This window comes from Anas platyrhynchos, chromosome 3, assembly GCF_047663525.1.
Source record: "Anas platyrhynchos isolate ZD024472 breed Pekin duck chromosome 3, IASCAAS_PekinDuck_T2T, whole genome shotgun sequence".
NCBI lineage: Eukaryota > Metazoa > Chordata > Aves > Anseriformes > Anatidae > Anas > Anas platyrhynchos.
In genome coordinates this window covers 29,932,395-29,952,254 of record NC_092589.1, presented here as the reverse complement: position 1 = coordinate 29,952,254, position 19,860 = coordinate 29,932,395, and the positions used below count along the sequence as shown (strand labels likewise).

General features: G+C 37.6%; 1 protein-coding gene across 7 annotated transcripts in view; it reads left to right on the top strand.

Moving 5' to 3' along the window:
- The window catches only part of PLD5 (phospholipase D family member 5), a 177,870-nt gene that overhangs the window by 62,862 nt on the left and 95,148 nt on the right, over positions 1–19,860 (top strand). For 6 of the 7 annotated variants that reach the window (XM_027453819.3, XM_027453817.3, XM_072035611.1 and 3 more), the window contains one exon: positions 9,003–9,139. In XM_027453819.3, the coding sequence (XP_027309620.1) occupies positions 9,003–9,139 (137 nt within the window). Of the gene's footprint in view, positions 1–9,002; positions 9,147–19,860 lie in introns of those variants that run through there. The other variant, XM_013103458.5, reaches the window with a different exon arrangement.

Below are 19,860 nucleotides of genomic sequence, written 5' to 3'. Positions count from 1 at the left end.
AGGTCTTTTTTTCTTTTGTTGTGATACAGGGAAAGCCTTTCTGACCAAATGTTTTTGGAACACTAAGACTTAATTATTATTATTAATAGCTAGCAACAGGCATTCCAGTCACTGAGAACTTAGAGGAATTGATTTATTTTCTTTTTGGTACCTAAATCATTTCTGTGTTGCTAGGAAGTGCTTTTGTTAAAACAAATAAATGCAAGACAAAACCATTAGAACTGGAATGTTCCTTCTACATGGAGACAAGTGAGTAAAGCAGAGCCCCTGGGCACCCCATCAAGGAGAAACAGCTGCCTTTGTGGGATGGAAGTGGAAGCCGACACTTCCAGCCTGGCTTTCTCCAGGCCAGAGCTCTGCATGTAGAGGAGGGGATGGTGCTGTTGGTGACACTCCACTCTTCAGTCCCCTGTTCACTGTAAAAAGGGTCGTTTGGAATCACAGACAAATGCCAGATTGGGAAAGGCACAGAATTCCAAGGAGGAAGGTTTTTGAGAGATGCTGAAGTCGAAACAGAAGTCTCATCTTTGCTCAATGTTATATATTTTCCAGCCAGTAAAGGAATAATCCATCAAGTAGAATTATTTAAGATATAAAAGGTACAAATACTGTCATTTAATTCAAATACAGAATTTTATAGGATAAAAACATGGTAGCTAAATTACCTCTCAAGTCTGTCATAAGAAAGAAAGCATGGATCAGATACACATAATCACTATAATTAACTAGTTTACCTTTATCTCTCTGATTAGCTCTGGATTGTAAGCCTCTTTTTATTTTCCTTTATCTCTCTTTAAAGTAGAACATAATTCCTATTGCAAATGTCACATTGGTTGTGTTCTCTGTGACAATGGAATTAACTTGCTTGGCCGAGTGGCAAATCTATTATTTCCACATCTACTAAAAGTGTAGTTAGAAATTCAGAATGAACTAAAAATAAGTGCTTTCCCTATGAGATAATCTCATTCCTTGAACTTGTGTCAATTTCTAATAGTGTTAATAAAACTTTTCCCTTAATTGCCTCTCATCACTGAATGAGAGAGATCTTTTTTCCTCTTACTTTTAAATTCAGAAGAGTTCAAATGAACTTGTGTCTTATGCTTTATAAAAGGGAAACTGGTAATTTATGGTTAAACTAACTGAAACTAAGTTAAGTTCTGCCAGGTTCAGTTGCACCACTGCTGTAGCCTGTAGAGTGTGATTGCTTTATTATGACTTAATGTCATGTTGCGGTAATTGATGGTACTTGTACTCTTAGCCAACTGGCCCAACTGCAGGGAGAAATGATTAAACCTCAGTGGAAAAAGTTGATGTAAAAAAGGTAATGTATTGCCTTGTGAATTCAACTGGCTAAGGAAAAAAAAAAAAAGCACCTTGGTGGTAGAGTAGTGAGTTTATGCTGCAGAACTACACTTGAACTTAAATTTGTCTGTATCTTCAGCTTCCTGGATGGTGTTTCTGTGCCTGTAGCCATGTTTTCATATTTTTAAGTCTGTTTTTTTTTTCTTTTTTTTTTTGTTTGTTTGTTTTTTGTTTGTTTGTTTGTTTTTGTCTCATCTCCTTTTGGGAAAAACAAACAAAAAACTCAGAAAAATGATGAAAAGCTGTGTGCATAAAGAAGCTTGACCTAACTGTACGAAAATGACACATGCAAACACCAGCAGAAAAATGTCTTATTTGACTTTTAGGAAGAATGTCTTAATTAACTTCTAGTTTTCATTTAGTTTATCTTAACTAAGATTGATGCTAATAAGGCTTTAAAACACTTTCTTGAAAGAAATAAGATTTGCTGACAGCAGATTTGTCCTGACAGCAAGCTTTAGGTTACTCAACTGAGCATGTCATTAATGCTTTTTGTCACAGTTATTAAAGTACTAAAATATCTGTGTAGTTTTAAACACGAGACATTACCACTTAGAAGTTAGAGATCACAAGCATCAAATCTATGTATTCATCTGTGTATGGTCTGGTCTAGCTTAGGTGCCTCACCTGAAGAGCTAAAGCTGGCTGATGGTTATGGCAATCCTGCCCAGTTTGGGGCAGAATTGTGCAGTCAGAGCTATGTGCAGTAGACTGGTCCAGGGGAACGTGTTATGCACATGTTAAGCACATGATCTCAAGTAATTATTGAATGAGGTGTCTTTCTTTTCTTAGTGAGACATTTAAAAAGTCTGCAATGTCTAATAAAAATGTTCTGAGCATGTTTCACCTTCAACTTATGGAAAAAAAGTTATTTTCCCCTTCTTCAACATTTAAAAATGTTCCTTTTCACTTTAAAATAAATGTGATTAGTCTTTAGATTAAAAGTTGAAAGAGTACAATGAATATTTTTTCCCCTTATTTATTTTTTCTCTCCACCCTTACCTTCATGACCTTTCTTTGCTCACCCCGAAGCAGCAATCAAGTACTGTTGCCATTGGTTCTAGCTTCTGGGGTTTTATATATTTTGTTTGTTGTTTTTTGTTTTCAGTTTGGTATGTCTTTTCTAGAGGTAGTGTGTCTTTGATCATATGGATACGTGCTCATCCCAGTAGAAGTCAATTACAGCTTTCTTTAGTGCAGTGATTTTTACTTGGAGAATTCTTGATGGAGTAGTAGAATTAATATTAGCAGTGGTAAGAGCAGCTACCTAGAGTCTCCAGGTTTAGAAATGTATAAACTGATATTTGGATATAGAAATAATATTTATAGTGTTTTTGTTTTGTTTTGTTTTGTTTTTTTACTAATGAATTATTAATAGCATTCTGATTTGGTTGTTCGGGCCAGGTTGCGAGTATTCAACATATTTTTTTTCTTTGCAGGAGAGACTGGATTTCACTAAACTGTTTTTAGGGCATATGTTGGCCTTTTTTTTTTTCTCAAACTACAATACTGTCTTACATTGTGCTAAAGACTGAGTCAATATATCATGGTCAGACATCAGGGCCTGATTTAAGGAAAATGGCATGTGAACACTTAAATGCCTTAGTCCTCTCTTATGCCAATTCTTGTCAACAAAATACAGTAGAGATTAGCTGGTCATGTCCTGTAAACCTCTTTTTTTTTTTTCTACTGTTAATAGATGCCTATAATATAGTACTTTGTGTGGAGGAGGTTCAGATAAGTAGTATGTAAAGCCTTGGATCTCTTCCAGGGTAGTTTATAGTTTTTTCTATTTATAGCACCGTGTCTGTCATTGTGTTACGTGCCTGACCTGCTGGATCAAACGTTTGTTCAGAGAGCAGTGGAACCAAAGCAGCTGCTTCGCTGTGGGTGCGCACTCAAGGCCCTGCACCCTCCCAGAGTGCTGTGGCAGCGACTCTTCCCATCCCTGGCTGCATGGTGCTGAGTGGTGTACGTGCTGAAAGGCAAAGCTTTGGACCGTCTTTTCCTCGGGAGTTGCACTGTTGGGTCTCTCAGCCAAGTCTACCTAGATGCTGGATTTCATAAAACATCTGAGATAATTACATTACTATAGATCTTTCTTTCAAGTACAGACCCAAAAGAAACTGGGCAGACAGTATGACTTTGTATGCCTCGTTTGGTTGGAAAATACTGAAATTAAAGAACGTTGTTCAGTGAATTAGCTCTTTTTTCTTTGGCGACTATATGAGTAAATGGTTATTGTTGATTTTTCTCTTAACTCTCTCTGTGCATTATTGAAAGGTGAACAAAACATGCACACTTGAAGTAGAGGTAGGGATTTATTGTTGCCTTGTATGCACTACAAACACTACAGCAGGATGTAGAAATATAAGTCAATAGTACAGTGTGACATGATTGATTCATGTCCACGTTGTAGTGTGCTATAACTACTTTATTTTTTCTATGAAACAAAATAATATATAAACACAGAAAATAAAACCTACCGCTCAGGCCAGTGAAGCATCTAGTCCTGGCACTGTGTGTTTAACAGGGGCAATAGCATGCCACCCAACTTCTGTATTGGAAAGGCACATCCTTGTCTGTTTCCTCTAGCAGCTGCTCTGGACATGTTGTCAAAGGCATTATCTAATCCCTTTTTAAACCTGCCACTGCTATTTGCTTTCACAGCCTCCTGTGACAACAAATTCCATATGTTCAATATCCACTGTATAAAAAAGTACTTGATCTGTTTGAAACTTAACTTCTACTAGCTTCAATAAACATCCCTATTTCTGGTAGTGTGCTACTTGGTGAATAGTAATTTTTCCTTCACTTTATCTGGTGCTCTGATGATTTTTTTCCTCTCCAAACTACAGAGTCCTATTTTTTTTTTTTCTTTTTTTGGTCTCTCTTCTTAAACCAAGTGTTTCAGCCTCTTAATCATTTTCATTGTCCTTTTTTCCTAACGGTTTCTAAGTTCCTGTATCTGTGTGACTGCTTGCTCATACCTGCTGGTAGCTTTTTTTCTTCCTTAATAGAATTTTAACCTGTTTTTCTCAACATATTCTCTGAATTGTCAAGAATATTTTGAAATTTTAATCTAGTCTTCCAGCACGCTTTCAATATACTCTGTTTTTTTGATCGAAAACTTAATCAGCACATTTCCTTTCTATTCCATAATTTAGATTATTGATAAAAGCATGAATATATATATGCAGCAGAATCATCTGAATCACTTCTAAAATGTCTTAATTTTTTTTTCAATGAGGGTGATATTCCATCCAGTTTTTTCTCTCTCCTATAATAATCTGGATTAAGTTTGTAGAGTTTGCAAGAAAGTTTTTATTAAAGGTCAACGTATATGTTATTTTCAGCTTCTCCAGCAGGATAACAAGATTTATGTGTAGGAAAGATGGAAATCAAAAATGATTAATGTGACTTTTTCTTGACAAAATTCCTTATCTTCTGGGTGTTTACATGTAATGGCTTCATTATGTGCATGTTACAGAGATATCTGCTGTCTGTGAAGAAAATTAAAGCTATGAGACATTGAAATGTTCTTAACAGTCTTTGAGCAATGGGAATGCAGTGAAGATGGAGGGTGTTTTCTTGCTCTCATTGTAAATTCTGCTTGGATAGCCCTGGATCCGATGCAACCTTAACTGACACAGGCTATCATTTTTCTTAATAAAAATAAACAGATAGAGTCCTTCTCAGAAAAAAATCTTCTCCAAGTAGTGCTGTACTGCATAGTCATTGTGTGCAGGTTTTGCTCTTTTTCTTGCTCTCTACCTGGGGATATAACAGCATGAAAAATACCATGCTTTCATTTAGTAAATGCAGTATTTGACTGGATTTTATGTTTTTAAACAATGGTTTTGTTTAAGGTGGATGAGGCAGGTGAAAGAAATGCATTTTGCTCATGAAGTGGAAAATAGCAGCTTTTTTGATAGTCCTCATTTCTGCAGGGTTTATTTCTCATTCTTTCTAAGCTTTGAAGAAATCTGTCTGTCATGTAACAAAATCTTAGGGCTCATGCTGGAAAGAAGTCTGCACTTCTTGAGAGTGAAACTCTCAGCCATCCTTGTCCTCTGATGCTCTGTGCCCAGGCTTCATAGCACCTCCAGCAACCTTCAAATGTATAAAAGGTCACAGCAGGAAAGAATGAAATACTGTCTCTCTGTTTTCAGCACATATGGGAAGGAAAAAGATTATATGTCAGCAGGAGAGAATTAGCTAGGCATCAGTAAGGTACCAATGCATGGGGCAGGTTACCTGAAGAGAATGCAGGATCTCTTTCAACTGGAAATTTTTTAGAACAAACATGTTTTAGAAACAGTATTTGTCTAAATTAATTGTGCATGTGGAGCGATGGACTACATAAGCTTTAGAGGTCTTTCGATTGTATTCCATAACTAAGTGTTGAAGACCGAAAGCTTGAACACAGGGTTTTTAGGCAAGTACTAAAAGCAGCAAGAGGATAGGTCTGATAAGCTCAGATCCCCGTTGCCAAGGGGCCGCACAACACCATAGCATCAAGCAAACGGTTTGCCCAAGCTCATCCATGCAAGAGCCTGAAGAGCAAATCTAACAAATTCCTTATAGCCTCTCTGCAGCGTGAGCTCTTCTGTGTTGAATTAATTTCTTTCAAGAAGCCTGCTACTATTCACACGTGCCTGTGAGCACATGCACACAGTGGAATAGAACAGCGGCATGGGCTGTTCTGATCTATTATAACTGGAAAAAGTCTATTATAAAATTGTCTGCAGTGTTGGTGGCAGTGCATGAAAATTAAGATTTATTACCATTGTCAAAAGAAAGGCTCTGGAGACTTATTTGTTGCCAGTAGCTATTTTTGTTTATTTGTTTTCTAATATAAACATTAATTTGAAGATAAGCAATATTCAAATATTCATTCATAATGTAACATATAGATTTAAAAGCTGGCAAAAATCACCACTCAGCAAGAGTAATTTCAAGATGAACCGTAAAAACATTCAAAATCCTCTTTACTATTTGTATGTTGTTTTTTTTTTTTTTTAAATGATCTTTACCTGGCCTTTCAGGTCTGTGACTAAAAATGTGGGATTAGGAGAATAGTAAACTTGGAAACTTTGCTTATTTATTTATTTAATATTTTGTGCTATCCTTAGTTCAAAGAAAAAATAATATTGTTAGAGTTTGATAAGGTTCCTTTATAGCATGTGTGGATTTAAAAGGTCCCCTACACTACTTGTGAACATGCTGTTAAGCTGGTACTTAAGAAAAAGTAAAATAACTCATCTACTATGTCTGTCAAAGAGGAATGCTTGATACAGATCACCTGTGTAAATAAGAGCAGTAAATTAGATGTATGTAATTCTGTCTTTATTTTCGTGTTGGTAGAATAGCAGTGGTCTTATTAGTGGTGCTAATGGTACGCTGCTCTAATAAGCAGTCAAACTGGAGAGCTTGGCAAGCTGTGCATGCTCAGAACTGAAAGAATAGGAATTTAAACTTTACACAAACTTAGACTACAACACTGAAGTCTAGAAGCCTTGACTATATTCCCTGAATTTATGTGGAATGGGATTCAAAGCTCGATTTCCAACCTAAATGATTCTATGATTATTTTGGCTTCCCCTTTCCATGTTCCTGGAACAAAACCACCTGTATATTGCTACAATAAAATGTCCTGGTAGTGAAGACACTTCAGGCATTGGTTTCACTTGCCCTTATTCTTCTTCCTCTTGTGATACCGTATCATTTTGGATCTGCTGTAGTTTTTGGCCTTTTAGGTTTAAGGTGCTCACAAAGGTTTTCAGGGACGTTTTAGGGTGATAGAAGGTACTGCAGGCTCCCTTCAGTGAAACATCTCTTGGTGCCTCAGCCTGGCTGGCCCAGCCTTGAAGGCTCACATGCTCCCTCCTGGCCCTGAGGCCCCTGGGGTGCTCAGTTGTGCTGCTGCTTGCATGGAGACACAGCAAGAGGATGGGAGGCAATACCTGGAGCAGTGCCACACAGTCATTTGTACAGTGCTAGGATTTGTACAGAGCTAGAATGCCTGTTGCTGCAGTTTAGCCAAATTTTTATCACAGTATTGGGCTCAAGACTGTTTCCAGTGAGTAGGATGACTGCAGTTATCCTGTTACTAGAGTGAACCGAGCACTAGTGGTGTGAGCTGTGCTGGCTCACGGCCTCTGTCCTTAGGGAGAGAGAACAAGTCCTGGCTCTGTTTGGCTTGCTGGTGTGGGAGTAGCCTTGCAATCTTGCTGCCATGGAAATAAAGCCAGTGCTTGGAAGAAGCTGCATTGGTTTCTGCAAATACCCTTAGAGAACTGTAGCAAATTGCATGAGGGAGGTGGTCTTAGTGAGAGGATGATGTCCTACTGGACATGTGACTGCAGCTTTGGTTTTGGGCACCCAAATGCAGTCATTTCTAATTTTTATTCTTATGTTACCATGACTATACCTAGCAGCAAAAAGGAAAAAAAAAAGTCCAAACTGTATTTGTTTATTTGTTTCAGGAGTAGATTTTGCAAATGCTTGAAAATTTTCTTATGCTACGTTCTCATAAGTTGGCCTTTTCTTTATGCAGACATGGAAAAGTTCATGCTAGTCTGAAGTATATTACCTCTTAAAATAAGTGTCAAAAGCAATGTAAATACTATAAAGTTGTTTTCAAGGCACAAACATTAGGTTGATTGCTTTCTTATGCATTTTCCCTCTTTCCCATTCTTTATAAAACCTTTTTGAATGTGAAATTTCATTTACAGGGCAATAATGAAAATTAAGAAAATAACTATGGTAACAAGTTAGATTTTTGCACAAAAACACATTCAATATTTTTTTTTTCTTAAATAGAAAAACACACTATATTTAAACAGTAGATTTCAGAATAAAAATAATCTTTATTCGTGCAGCTGTGTAAATGGCAGTTCAGGAGATTCTGGAGAAGGTTTCACATTTATCTAGGGCTGTGAACACTTGTATCCCGTTTAATGCTGCAGGATTTCATATTGAAGGGTAAAGACATGCTATGCCGTGTTTAATTTCCTCTCAAATGCCAAGAGCATTGCCTGTTGTATTGACCAGCGGTCTCCCACTGTTTCCTTGAATCCCATCTAACATCTGTGAATTTGTTTTCCTTGTATTATAAGTGCTGTGGGGCAAGGACTGGCCAGTGTCTCAGTTGCTGTGAGGATTATAACAATGCCAGTTACTTTGTGTAGCAATAAAAAGGACTTTGTCCTTCAGTCTTCTTGCAATTACATGTTTTATTCCAGCCAAACACAACAAAACTCTCAAGGCTTTTGATTGCAATGCTGAAGTGTGTATTGTATCTGTGATGCTCAATCAGAAAATATGCAGTTAATGTGAGAAACATTATTTTAATGTATACTGCTTTCCTTGTGGTACAAACAGAAGACAGTTTAAATTATGAATATTATTTATGACATGAATTATTTAGCAGTGTCTGAGAAATACAAAATACATCAAGGTGATACATTGAGGAAGGTTTTGAGGCTGTTTTCATCTCGAGGTGTGTTTCATGTTGACAGCTATGGCAGTAAGATCTTCAAAGAAGTTTAGATCTTATTTAAAATTTGTAGAGTCTCAGGTCATTGACTGGAATGTGCTCACCCCATTAAAACTTTTTTAATCTTAATCTCTTTCAGTCCCAGCAAAGATGCATTGTGATCTTTGCACTGGTATGCTGCTTTGCAATTCTGGTTGCACTGATATTTTCGGCAGTGGATATTATGGGAGAAGATGAGGATGGACTCTCAGAAAAGAACTGTCAAAATAACTGTCGGTAAGAGGTAACAAACAAAACTTCTCTTTTGGGGTGGATAAGAATATATATGTGCTATACAATGATGCATAATAACTACCATAATCCTGTGGTGTAATTGGTAAGAGTAGGAAACAGGAAAAGATGGTTTCTTGTTTTGGAGGTTTCTTTGACAAAATAAAGCACACACCTTTTGATTTTTTTTGGTGCTGTGTTTTGAGCAAGGCCCTTGTGCTAGTTCAATTTTTTGTAAGCGTGGGTCGAAGTCCATTATGTTTCAGTAAATGAGGACTGATGTGGCTCATGCTGCTCCCAGTTCCACCATATCTTTCTTTCACAGGGAAGGTCACTGATCACCTTCGACCTAAGGCTGCCCCTTTTGTATAGCCTATTCCTGCTCATTGCACTCCCTTTACATGCACAGTGTCTTGGCTGGGAGCTGTGAGGAATTAGCGATACAGACAGAAAGAATGGAGTATTGATTGTATTAGATTAAGTTTTGCCTCAGACACCTGCCATGGTTTTGCATCTCTTTCAACCTTAAATTGAAGTAGGTGATTAGTTTTTTCAGGCTTTTCATTTCCAGCCTGTGAATTTCATTCTACCTCTCCTCACTGGCAGGCTCCTCCACAAATCTGTTTGTCAGTGATGTCCAGTGCTTTTTCTACATCGTATTGTCCAAGGCCCTCTTCTGTTCTCTGGCAAGGCTGGTTTAAAGAAAAAGACAACACAACAACAACAAATATTTGTGGATGTTGTTCACAGTTGTATTCTGCTTTTCTTCGAGGATTTAACTTGCATGTAGAGCACTCTCAGTGATTCAGTTTGTGGGAGAACAGTTACCCTTAAGTAACTTCTCCATTCTCATGGGGTCACAGAACTGCCTGGGTGGGGAGGGGTCTCTGGGGCTCTCCCAGTCCGCCCCTGGCTGATGGCAGGCTCAGCTATAGATGGCTGTTCAGGGTTGTGCCCAGCTGGGCTTAGTGTAGCTCCAATGATGGGCTCTGCGGCCACCCTGGGCAACCTGGTCCAGCGGCTGTGGCTGACCGCTCCACGGGATGCGTTCAGAATCTACCCAGCTACCAGTGGCCTATGGTGAGTTGGAGAAATTGATATTTGTTTTTTAGTATAAGCTAATGAAATTTTAATGTCTGTTAGAGCCTTCTCTTCTTGTTTCTGCAAGTTGTTCATTTTGTGTGCAGCCTCTTTGGGGACAGTATCTTAATATCTTTCTATGGTGCAACTGTCACTGCACAGTCAGTAGGAATTCACAGTCCAGTAACAAAGCAAAGAAAGTTCCTTCAAATTTGCTTTCCTGAATATTCTTTCAACTATTACGTACCTGTATCCTGCAGGCAGCTGTGTCCTGAAACCCATTCTGTTGACACCATGCTTCCAGGACTTCATTTTTCCAGCATTTTATTTTTTTTTCTTGTAAAATTACTTGGCCCGAATCTGTTCATTTTCGGGTATGCCCACAGTTCTGGACAGCCTTCTAAGATCTTGTCTGAATTTTCTAGAGTTCAGTTAGTTTTCTTTTCCCCATGAGGGTCTTAGGTATTCTTTACTGTGAGTTGTTGCCTTCCAAAATTTTTAAAGATACTGTATGTGTCACCTCTACACCCACTTCTCTATGTGTGAATCTTTGACAGAACTAGGTCAGATGAGGAGAAAGTCTTTCTGCTCATTTGTTTCAATTTGCACATGACTTTAGTTGTGGACTGTGCTTGCTTCTTATTTTTTTAAACTAAAGGTTCCACGTTTTGTCCCTAAGCCTAGCCAAGGAAGAATTTATTCTTCACTTTGTATTTTTCAAATGAAAAAAAAAAAAAAATCAAGAGTGGGAGTGACGTTCAATGCTATTGTGAACTGGCATATGATTGTTTCCATGTCTAAGAGGTTAACTGCTTTTGTCTCTTGGTTTGCGATACACCAGTCTCTCTTTCCAAAGAACACTCGTCTCTGCTCAGTTCTTTGTTGGTTGGCGTGTGTCATTCTTGTTTCTCTTGGACTGCCTAAGAGGAGCCTGGGCGTAAATCCGGCACGCTGTTGTTAACCATTAGAGTCGATGAAACTGTTCTGCATTTACAGTGATAAAAGTGATCTCAGAACCCAGCTCTATTTTAAGATGCCTTTCACAGAGTGATTCAAGTGCGTGATCTAGCTACTAATACTTGAACCAGAAGGCACATCAATGCTGTGTCTATAAACTGCCTAAACCATTTCTAATAACAGCTATTGCAGTATCCAAGTGCTGGCAGCTGCTACCTACTAACATTGAATCCTTCTTTACGTGATGAAAATGGGCTCCTTTTTGTGTTAAATATATTGCAGACTTAACTGAAGTGCTGTAAGATCAATTGCTGTGTGGCATATATTTAGTACTCGGGGTAAGCACTTTTAATAAGTAAGACAAGAATTATTGAATTCTTATATTTCTGCTGTGTGAGTACTTTCACTGAAATTCAGGAACAGGTGCTTACATTTGCAGGATGTGCTGAGAAAGGATGGCAATAGAATGTCATTTTTTCAGATGAAATTATTATCAAGTACAAGTTTATGTGTATGATCCTTTTTTTTTTTGTGTGTGAAGAAGCTTGATGGGAAAGAATGCTATTGATTTGACAAGAATTTCTATGATGGTTTGTTAAAGGCTTTCATCTTCTGAAAATCAACTTCATTTCTGTGTTTTGATTCTAAAGGAAAATATAGCTAAAATAGAACTGTGGTCTAGAATAGTTCTTCAGCTAGAAATTTTTGGAGCTTTTGCCAAAAAAAAAAAAAGTGAGAATTGAGAATTGGGGGGGGCGTGTGGGGAGGGGGGTATAAAGGAAGACATTTTTAGAAGTCCAGATCTTTTTCTGGCCTGAGAGAGAAATAAGTGAATTATGTTGTAAGCAGTGTTTTCACATAAAGCCTCTACATCATCTTTATGTTGTTGTGATTGCATTGTTCAGAAATACAAATACAACCTTCCGGATTGGTTTGCTGTAATTCAACATGAGACTCCTTTTTTAATAATCCTTAAACTTGGACTACATTAGGAATGCTTAGAAGATATGTTGTCAAAAAGACCTTCCCCTTTACTGATATGCTTATTTTTCTTGGGAATTTTGTAACAAAAACTTCTCAGGGAAGTGGAGGAGCAGGCTTTTTTGCACGTCTTCGCCATTGCTGAAAGGATTGTTACTGCCCATCTAAAAGGACACATGGGAAATAGCAATTTGAAGAAATGAAACTAAGTTTGAAACCAGAACTATTAATTATAATTTGTAATCTTTGAGCTTTTGCTGAAAAGCTCAGCCTGTGATTGAGAACTAAAAAGCATTTTACCTTACAGACCATTTTTGACTGTCACAATGTGATGTCAGATTGCTGGAAGCTACAAAACCATTTTGCATTTTGTTTGTTACATGGGCAGACAAATTCAATATTCAGTAATATTGAGTAGATTCAGTATTTAACTAAGAAACGACTGAAAATCTTGTTGTTCATTTCATGTGTAAATATAGAATTATTTTGATTATTTTTTAAAATCTTGTTTATGATGATATAATCCAAAAAGTACAAATTTATAATTTAAAAGAAATTACAACTCTCTCCTAGTAATTGAGGGCAAATACATGTACTCATCAGAATAATCACCAAGAACCATTCTAAAAATTACTGTCTCCTACTGAAACACATGGCGCCATTCAGAAAAAGATCTGGGTGGAGGTGGGGAAAGGTCTGTAAAATTGGTCTGGCAGACAGATTCTGGCTTCAGAATTGAAATTAGAATCTGAGTTCTGCTGACTGGAAAATTGTATTGGTTTAGATGAAATAATGCTCTGTATACTCATTTACAGTCTCCCATATAAATTTCATACCTTGAGTTACTTATGGAGAAACTGTCTTACTGAAAGTAGTTGTGTATTTTTTAATTTATTTTTATTTTTTTCAATTGGAACAGGTCTGTTAAGAGGCATCTTTTTGCTTCAGAGAATGCAGTACACTCCTGGCTTGGTTCCACATAATTTGATTTTAGAATGCTGGACTTAACAAAGTACAAATGGCTTTTGACCCTTTCTATTAAAAGGAATGCCAACTGATTGACACTTAGGGATTTAAAAGAATTAGTAATGACTGTGAAAAGTGGAATTTTTACAGTTTGCGCTTGGTATGGGATACAAATAGTTCTCCTGAGACATCCATAATAATGTTGTTAGGCAGCCCTGATGGATGAGGCTGGTTAAGAGCGTATGCTTAGCAGTCCAGGACCTTTGCCTGTCTTGCCCTGTGTCCATTAGACAGTGCAGCTCAAAAATTAGATTATCGTAATTTGAAAATAGTACTTTTTAATGGCTGATTTCTTTTAAATAAATCTTGGCTGGCCTCTGGCATAACAGCGTTAGTTGAAACTTACGTGGTTGTGTTAAAACTAGCTGATGAACTTTAAAAATGACAATCTGGGAAACAAAAGAAATTACAGATGATAAGAGAGGGTCTCTGTTATCTGAAGTGTTTGAACTAAGGTCTTTTTGATCTATTACTGGTAACTTCAGCTGTTCAATAAGCCTCCTTTTCTGCCTGTTCCTGCTGATAGTGATACTAGAGATCCTACAGATCTGGCATACACCCTTAGCTCTCCTTGTCTGGCCTGTCCGATGCCCACTGAAGCAGAGATAGCAGGTAGCTCCTAGTAGATCTTCCCTCTGGCTTGCAGTTACAGTTGGACAGTTACCATGTGTTGCTTTGAGCTTTGTTAGATATTCCTTTATTCTCAGGTTGTGAGAGAGGGCCCACAGTTTTGTAAAGCAATAAACCACAAAAATTTTTAAAAAAATCTCTGGTATTTCTCTCAGTAGGGTTTTGCAGGACTATTAAGTGAGCATACTGCAGCACAAACTTACGTTGTTTTACCTTGGAACTGCTTTGCCCCTGGCTGATTGTGGGGGAGATTTTTCCTGCGCTGCGTGGGTTCTGAACATAGCAAGGTTTATATTGACTGATTTCTATTTAATAAACAAACTATGACAGGCATAATAATTAAATGTCTAAACAGAACAAGATGCTCAGATTTTGAAAATAAGCCTGTTAAAGAGCAACTGAAGATTTCTATTTACAAAACACTTAGGCACTTGGCATAAAACTGCCTTCTGTCAACATGATGACTGTTGTCCTCCTGTTTTGGGGGTGATGGAGAGAGTGAGCTATAAAACTACTTAATTTTTTAAATGTTCCATATTTTCAGTCATTTTTATTTTTGCATCAGAATAAGGAACACCCTTACTATTGAAGTTTCTATGGCTGGATGCTGCAAAGAGCTGGTGGACCACCTACCACTTGCAAGGGCATTCAACTCATTGGGCCAGGGAGGGAAGTCAGTAATTCAAAAGATTTGCACCTGTAGGAGCTCTACCTTTCCTACCTTTTATTTTTTTCATTTTTAAAAAATGTATTCCAATGGAAAAGATGCTCTGTTAATGATTCTTCGGTGTCAGTGCAGAATAAGATTCTCTTTTGTCTGTTCCTGCCCTAATACCTAAAAAGGGTTGATTTTGTTTTGCGTTTACTTTCAGCTATAAAGAATGTTTTCACAAATTAAAAAAAAAAAAAAAAAAAAAAAGTGCCAAAACTCATCAGTATGTTCTGTGTAGATATTATTCTACTGCAGCACTGACAGAAGGTAGTTCACCATTATGTTGTATGGATGGGTTTGGGTTTCAACGCGTTTTGTCCAAATTCACAAGCCATTATTTTTCACCCACTCTTTGTTCAATTAAATCCAAAGGAGTCCTTTGGAGTTTGGTAGATTGTGTTAGAGTCTCCTTAAGGCAGCTTTTTCTGTTATGCTAAGCGTTGTTTAGGGTTTAATACAGAAATTGATGTCTTTTTGTATTCTTGTGATTTATACATTTAAGTATGTGTTTCTTGGTTCATGACTCAAGATTTGTGAACTTGCCTCAGAGAAAATGTTCCACCCATAGCAGAAATCAAATTCCAATTATTTCATGGATCCTGAGTATTGTGGATGGGATAAAGGGACAATTTGTGTACCAGAGTGGCCTTTTCTTCTCTTTAGTTTGCTGGCAATTCTCTATGATCAAAGCTGCTCTTCTTTTTTCTTTCTTTTTTTTTTTTTTCTTCTTTCCATTCTTAACTTACTATGTGCAGAAAACTCAAATTATTTCTTCCCAACAGAATTCATAAAATTTCCAAGGTTATTTTCTTTACTGGATTTTAAGCCTGTTCTAAGAAGAGTTATTAAATCTAAAATTATTGGTCATTCTTCTGATCTTGAAGACTGATTTGCCACATATCAGAGGCTTTTATTCTCCCTGTTGAGAATAGGTATCCAACTTAATAAAGCTCCCCGGCAAATCTTTCTTTCTTTCCTCTGTGGAAAAAGGCATTAAAAGTGGCTAAAATTCCCAGTAGGATCTGTCTGAATTGATGCTCTATTGAAGGGAGACTTGTGTGCTCAGCCAGGGCTGGTGCTGCCTTAGATCCTAGCAAGCACCTGTTCCAGTGACACCATTTAGTTTAATTGCTGCTCCACCTTCCTGCTGGCATAGAGAAGTACTTATTACCCTGTCAGTTTACAGGAGATTTGTGGAGGTCTGTGTCTAACGCTACAATGCTTCTGTGAGTGTCCTTTCAGCTAGTGTGAGCTGATAACTCTTCAAGAGTACAAGTCTCAGACACTAGACAGTGCCTCTGGTGACCTGCTGCAGACATGGCTGGGTGCGTTTCCCAGAGCAACTGGGCAGTGTCACAGTTACAAAAAAGCTGTTGGGGTGTCAATAGGGGGAAGCCCTTTCAGCATCCCAGAGATATCGGTATTGCCTGGTTGGCTACGATGGAGCTGGCGGCGTCATTTCCAGCCACATGCAGCACACTTTGCCAGGCGTAGCGCTGAAGTTCCAGTCAGACAGCGGTGGATCTTCATATTAATGCCTTGCTGGGAAGCACAGAGGAGAGTTGATGGATGAGGTTTGCTAGGACTGTTCTCTTCAGGTGCTCTGTATGTGTTTCACTAGGATATATGAGACTGAAACTTTCAAGATTTCCTTCTTGATTTTGTTTTTCCTTATGTTAATATATGGCAATATATTCTGATACAGGTCCAGAGGCACCGGTCTCTGTATGTCCATGTCTCTGTGGTTAGTCCAGAGCATTAGTGTTTGTACTTAATGCCTCAGATACAAAGTACTCTTGCTTGCTGGGCAGCTGAACCTGTTTGTATTCTGTTAAACAAACAAGTAAGAGTTTTGTTCCTTTATTCAGCTCTCTCACATCCAACCCTCCTGATCAAGATGAAAAAATGTACTGGAGATTTTGATCCATCTTATTGCCAGTACTATCTTTTCATGTTATATTTTAGATTTTTTTTCCTTCATGTATTTACTTCCTGTCAACCTGAGCGGAAAACAGAAAAATAAAGCACAAATACCAGCCTTCATTTCTGCAGGATGCAATTTCCCATATGTCATTTACTCTGTATTTAATGGCCTGCCTTTCCAAAAAAGACTATTTGAAAATGATTGTACAGCTCAAAGTGAGTTTTCATGACTGAGAACATAATAAACTGTTAATTTTAAATCTGTTTTCTTCACATTCTGTGTATTGAAATGGTTCTTCTAAGAGCCATCAGTGATTTGCGTGCCTTCTGATATGAGGGGGAAGATTCATCATGCCTTTGAGACTAAATTTCTGATGAGCATTTAATGACACATTAGATGTTTTAGCTTTGACTTTTTACTGTTTTTTGTTTGATTGTTTTTTGTTTGTTTTTTTTTTTTGTTTGTTTGTTTTTTCTCCTAGATCTGCTTGGGACTCTGAGAATACATTGATATCTGAGCACAGATGATATTCTGGTATCTTTTGTTAACTTGGCAGGCATATAGCTAATCGATCTTAATTGATCTTGCAACACATTTATTTTAAAATGATTGGGAAAATAAAAGGAGGTTTTAGTATTCTTTGTTGTTATCTGTGAAATACCTCCTCAAGCCAGCTGGACTTGAATCAGTCTCTAAAATAATACGTTTTAGAGCTCAACTTCTACTGGCTTTGTACCGAAGAAAAATGTAATTTTACAAATGTGAATATATGTAAGTTCATAAAACCTTGAAGTATTGCAGTAGAAAAATGGATAAATGCAAGTACAGTATTTCTTGGTCATGCAAAGCTATAGTTGATGCAATTTTCACCATATGCAAATCTATATGGACTGAACTTATCTTTTTGTGTGTGTGTGTGTGTGTGTAAAGCATAAATACAAATACAAGTAGATTCCTAAGAGCAACAGACAGTAGTCAAATCAATCTTCATGCTCCCAAGGTGTCCTGGAAATTTCTATAGAATCTTGCCTTTGTAATTTGAGTGCTGGTAATGCCCTTTGGGAATGGATACTTTGAGTACTTTATTCTTTTCATCTGTGGATTTTTATTACCATTCCTACCTAGAGTATATCTGCTGAATTTGCAGTGCTGATTTCAAATAGTTGCTGACTAAAGATTTTACCTTGAATTTTCCTTCATTGTTTTGCAGAATAGTTTTATTTGTTCTTGTTGGGCAAGAAGGGCATTAATTAAACTTAAAGGATTGTTGGATTCTGGAAATATCAACATCATATAATATCCTTTTGCTCCTCTTCTGGGAAGAGAGTTCTTACTCAGAAGGTTCTCTTTAAATTACCATTAACATCATAAAACCACATTCATTTATCAGAAAAAATAACATCTTTATTCTTGACTGGTTTCTGCAGCTGAGAGCTAACACATCTATCCATTCCAGGTTGTACCAAGATAATCAAGTATTGTCTTCTTGGAAGAAACACAGGCTGGGAGAAATGAAGGCAGCAGTCATATTCCCTCTTAATGATTTATGATTATTCAGACCAAATTAATGTTGCTATTTACAGTTACAAAGCATTCATAGAAGAATATCAGGGTTCTGTGGAAGGAAGTAAAAAGACAACGTTTTGTCATTAAAGAAAAAAATTAGATATCCCTGTAATATTTATTTGCAATATTTAGGCCTCAAAAAGGGGTTTTATATGAGCCTACATCATCACAAGCTGAAGTAAAATGAAAATATCTCACCAAGTAATTCATATATATGATAGTGGCTGTTTACATTATATTTGTTGACCTTTTAAGAATCTCAATAAAGGTGATGTGCTGGAAGGCGTTGTGCAGTTTTACAGATGGGTGCACAGTGAATGGGTATCTGCTCAAAGAAGCTGAATAGGCATAACCCAACTGATGAAGGGCTTGTATAGAGATGCAGGGCATCCATACAGGTCTCTGACACTTAGCTGTTATATTTTAGAGAATTTTATAATAAAGGTAATGGTATTTACCCAGGGCTAAAATACAGTGCAAACAAAGGAAAGAGACAGATTTTTTCCAGTGGCTAAATGGGCACCGAGTCAGTGCCTAATAGGTTGTTTTGGGAAATACAGGCCTCTGATTCCTGGCTGATGGATATTCAAGGTATTCCCTGCAGTACGCATACCAAAAGAGGAAAAAAAAAAAAAAAGATGTTAACACCAAGGACAGAAGCTGGATTTCCTTATTCATGATGGGCAAGAATAGCTTCACTTATGACAGGCAGCATGGTGTGAGTTGTGTGCCCCTCACAGTCCTCATCTCTGCAAAGGAGGAGACAACCGCCTTGCCGTGGGCAGAGCTGCTCCAGGCAGCAGCTGGGCGGGTTGCCGGCACCGACTGCCAGGACACACTCGCTTGGTGCCAGGGAATTGGTTGTGTATCGCTGTATTTGGGAGATTTTTATTATATACACTCTAATAGCTTTCTAATAACTTATATAACTTATATTAAATAATTCATAGATAGTGAACATTAGCTAACAATTAAGGATGTATAAAGAAGCTGTTAAGAAAATAAGCTCAGCAGGAATTATTTTTGTATAAATTGTGGATAAAGTAATACTGTGGCATTAAGCTGATATAGAGGTATTTAGAACAGAAATAAAAACAAGGCCAATGTTAAAGCGATTAAACGAGGTGAAATTGGCTGGTCTTTCCTCAAAACTAGGTAGAAAGCGAAGTGTGTATGTGGAGGGGGATAACATTTTAGTAACTAAAATCAGAGCTTAAAAATGTTTCTCTTTTGATGGAGCCCTTGTCCTTTCATGTCTATAGATTAAGCATCAATGTAGACAAGACAATTGTGAGAGTTTTTAAAGAACCAAATTCCGTAGATCTTCAATTACAGTGTGTTAGTGAACAAGAGAAAACAAAATGATGTGGGGTCCGTTGGATAATAGTATATATGGCATCCTAGTTAATATAGCAATGGCAGATACATTTCTTACACAGAACTCAATGGAATCAGGTTGCTCTGTTTCATTTTTCAGTGGGAGCTTTATCAATCTGTACCTCATTTTACTTCATTTCAGTTCACTTCAGAAGATCCTCAAGATCCTCGTGTTTTCGTGCTTTACCCTTCAGCGTAAAATCTAGCTGTCAATAACACGATAACATGAGCTACAGCTCTGCCCTTTACAAGGGCAAGGATTTACTTTTTTAAGGTGCTGACTGCTGTAACACCTTGGTGGCAGGACAAGGACAGAGGCACGGTGGCTCTGTGCCGCATGGGCAGGACGCTGGCAGGCACTGAGGGGAGAGCACCTTTCCTTTCATTAACTCCAGATCAGTGTAGCTAGACACGTTTCAAGAAGTTTGGCTGTCAACAGTGTGTATAATAAATGGTGGTGTGTTAAATTGTTAA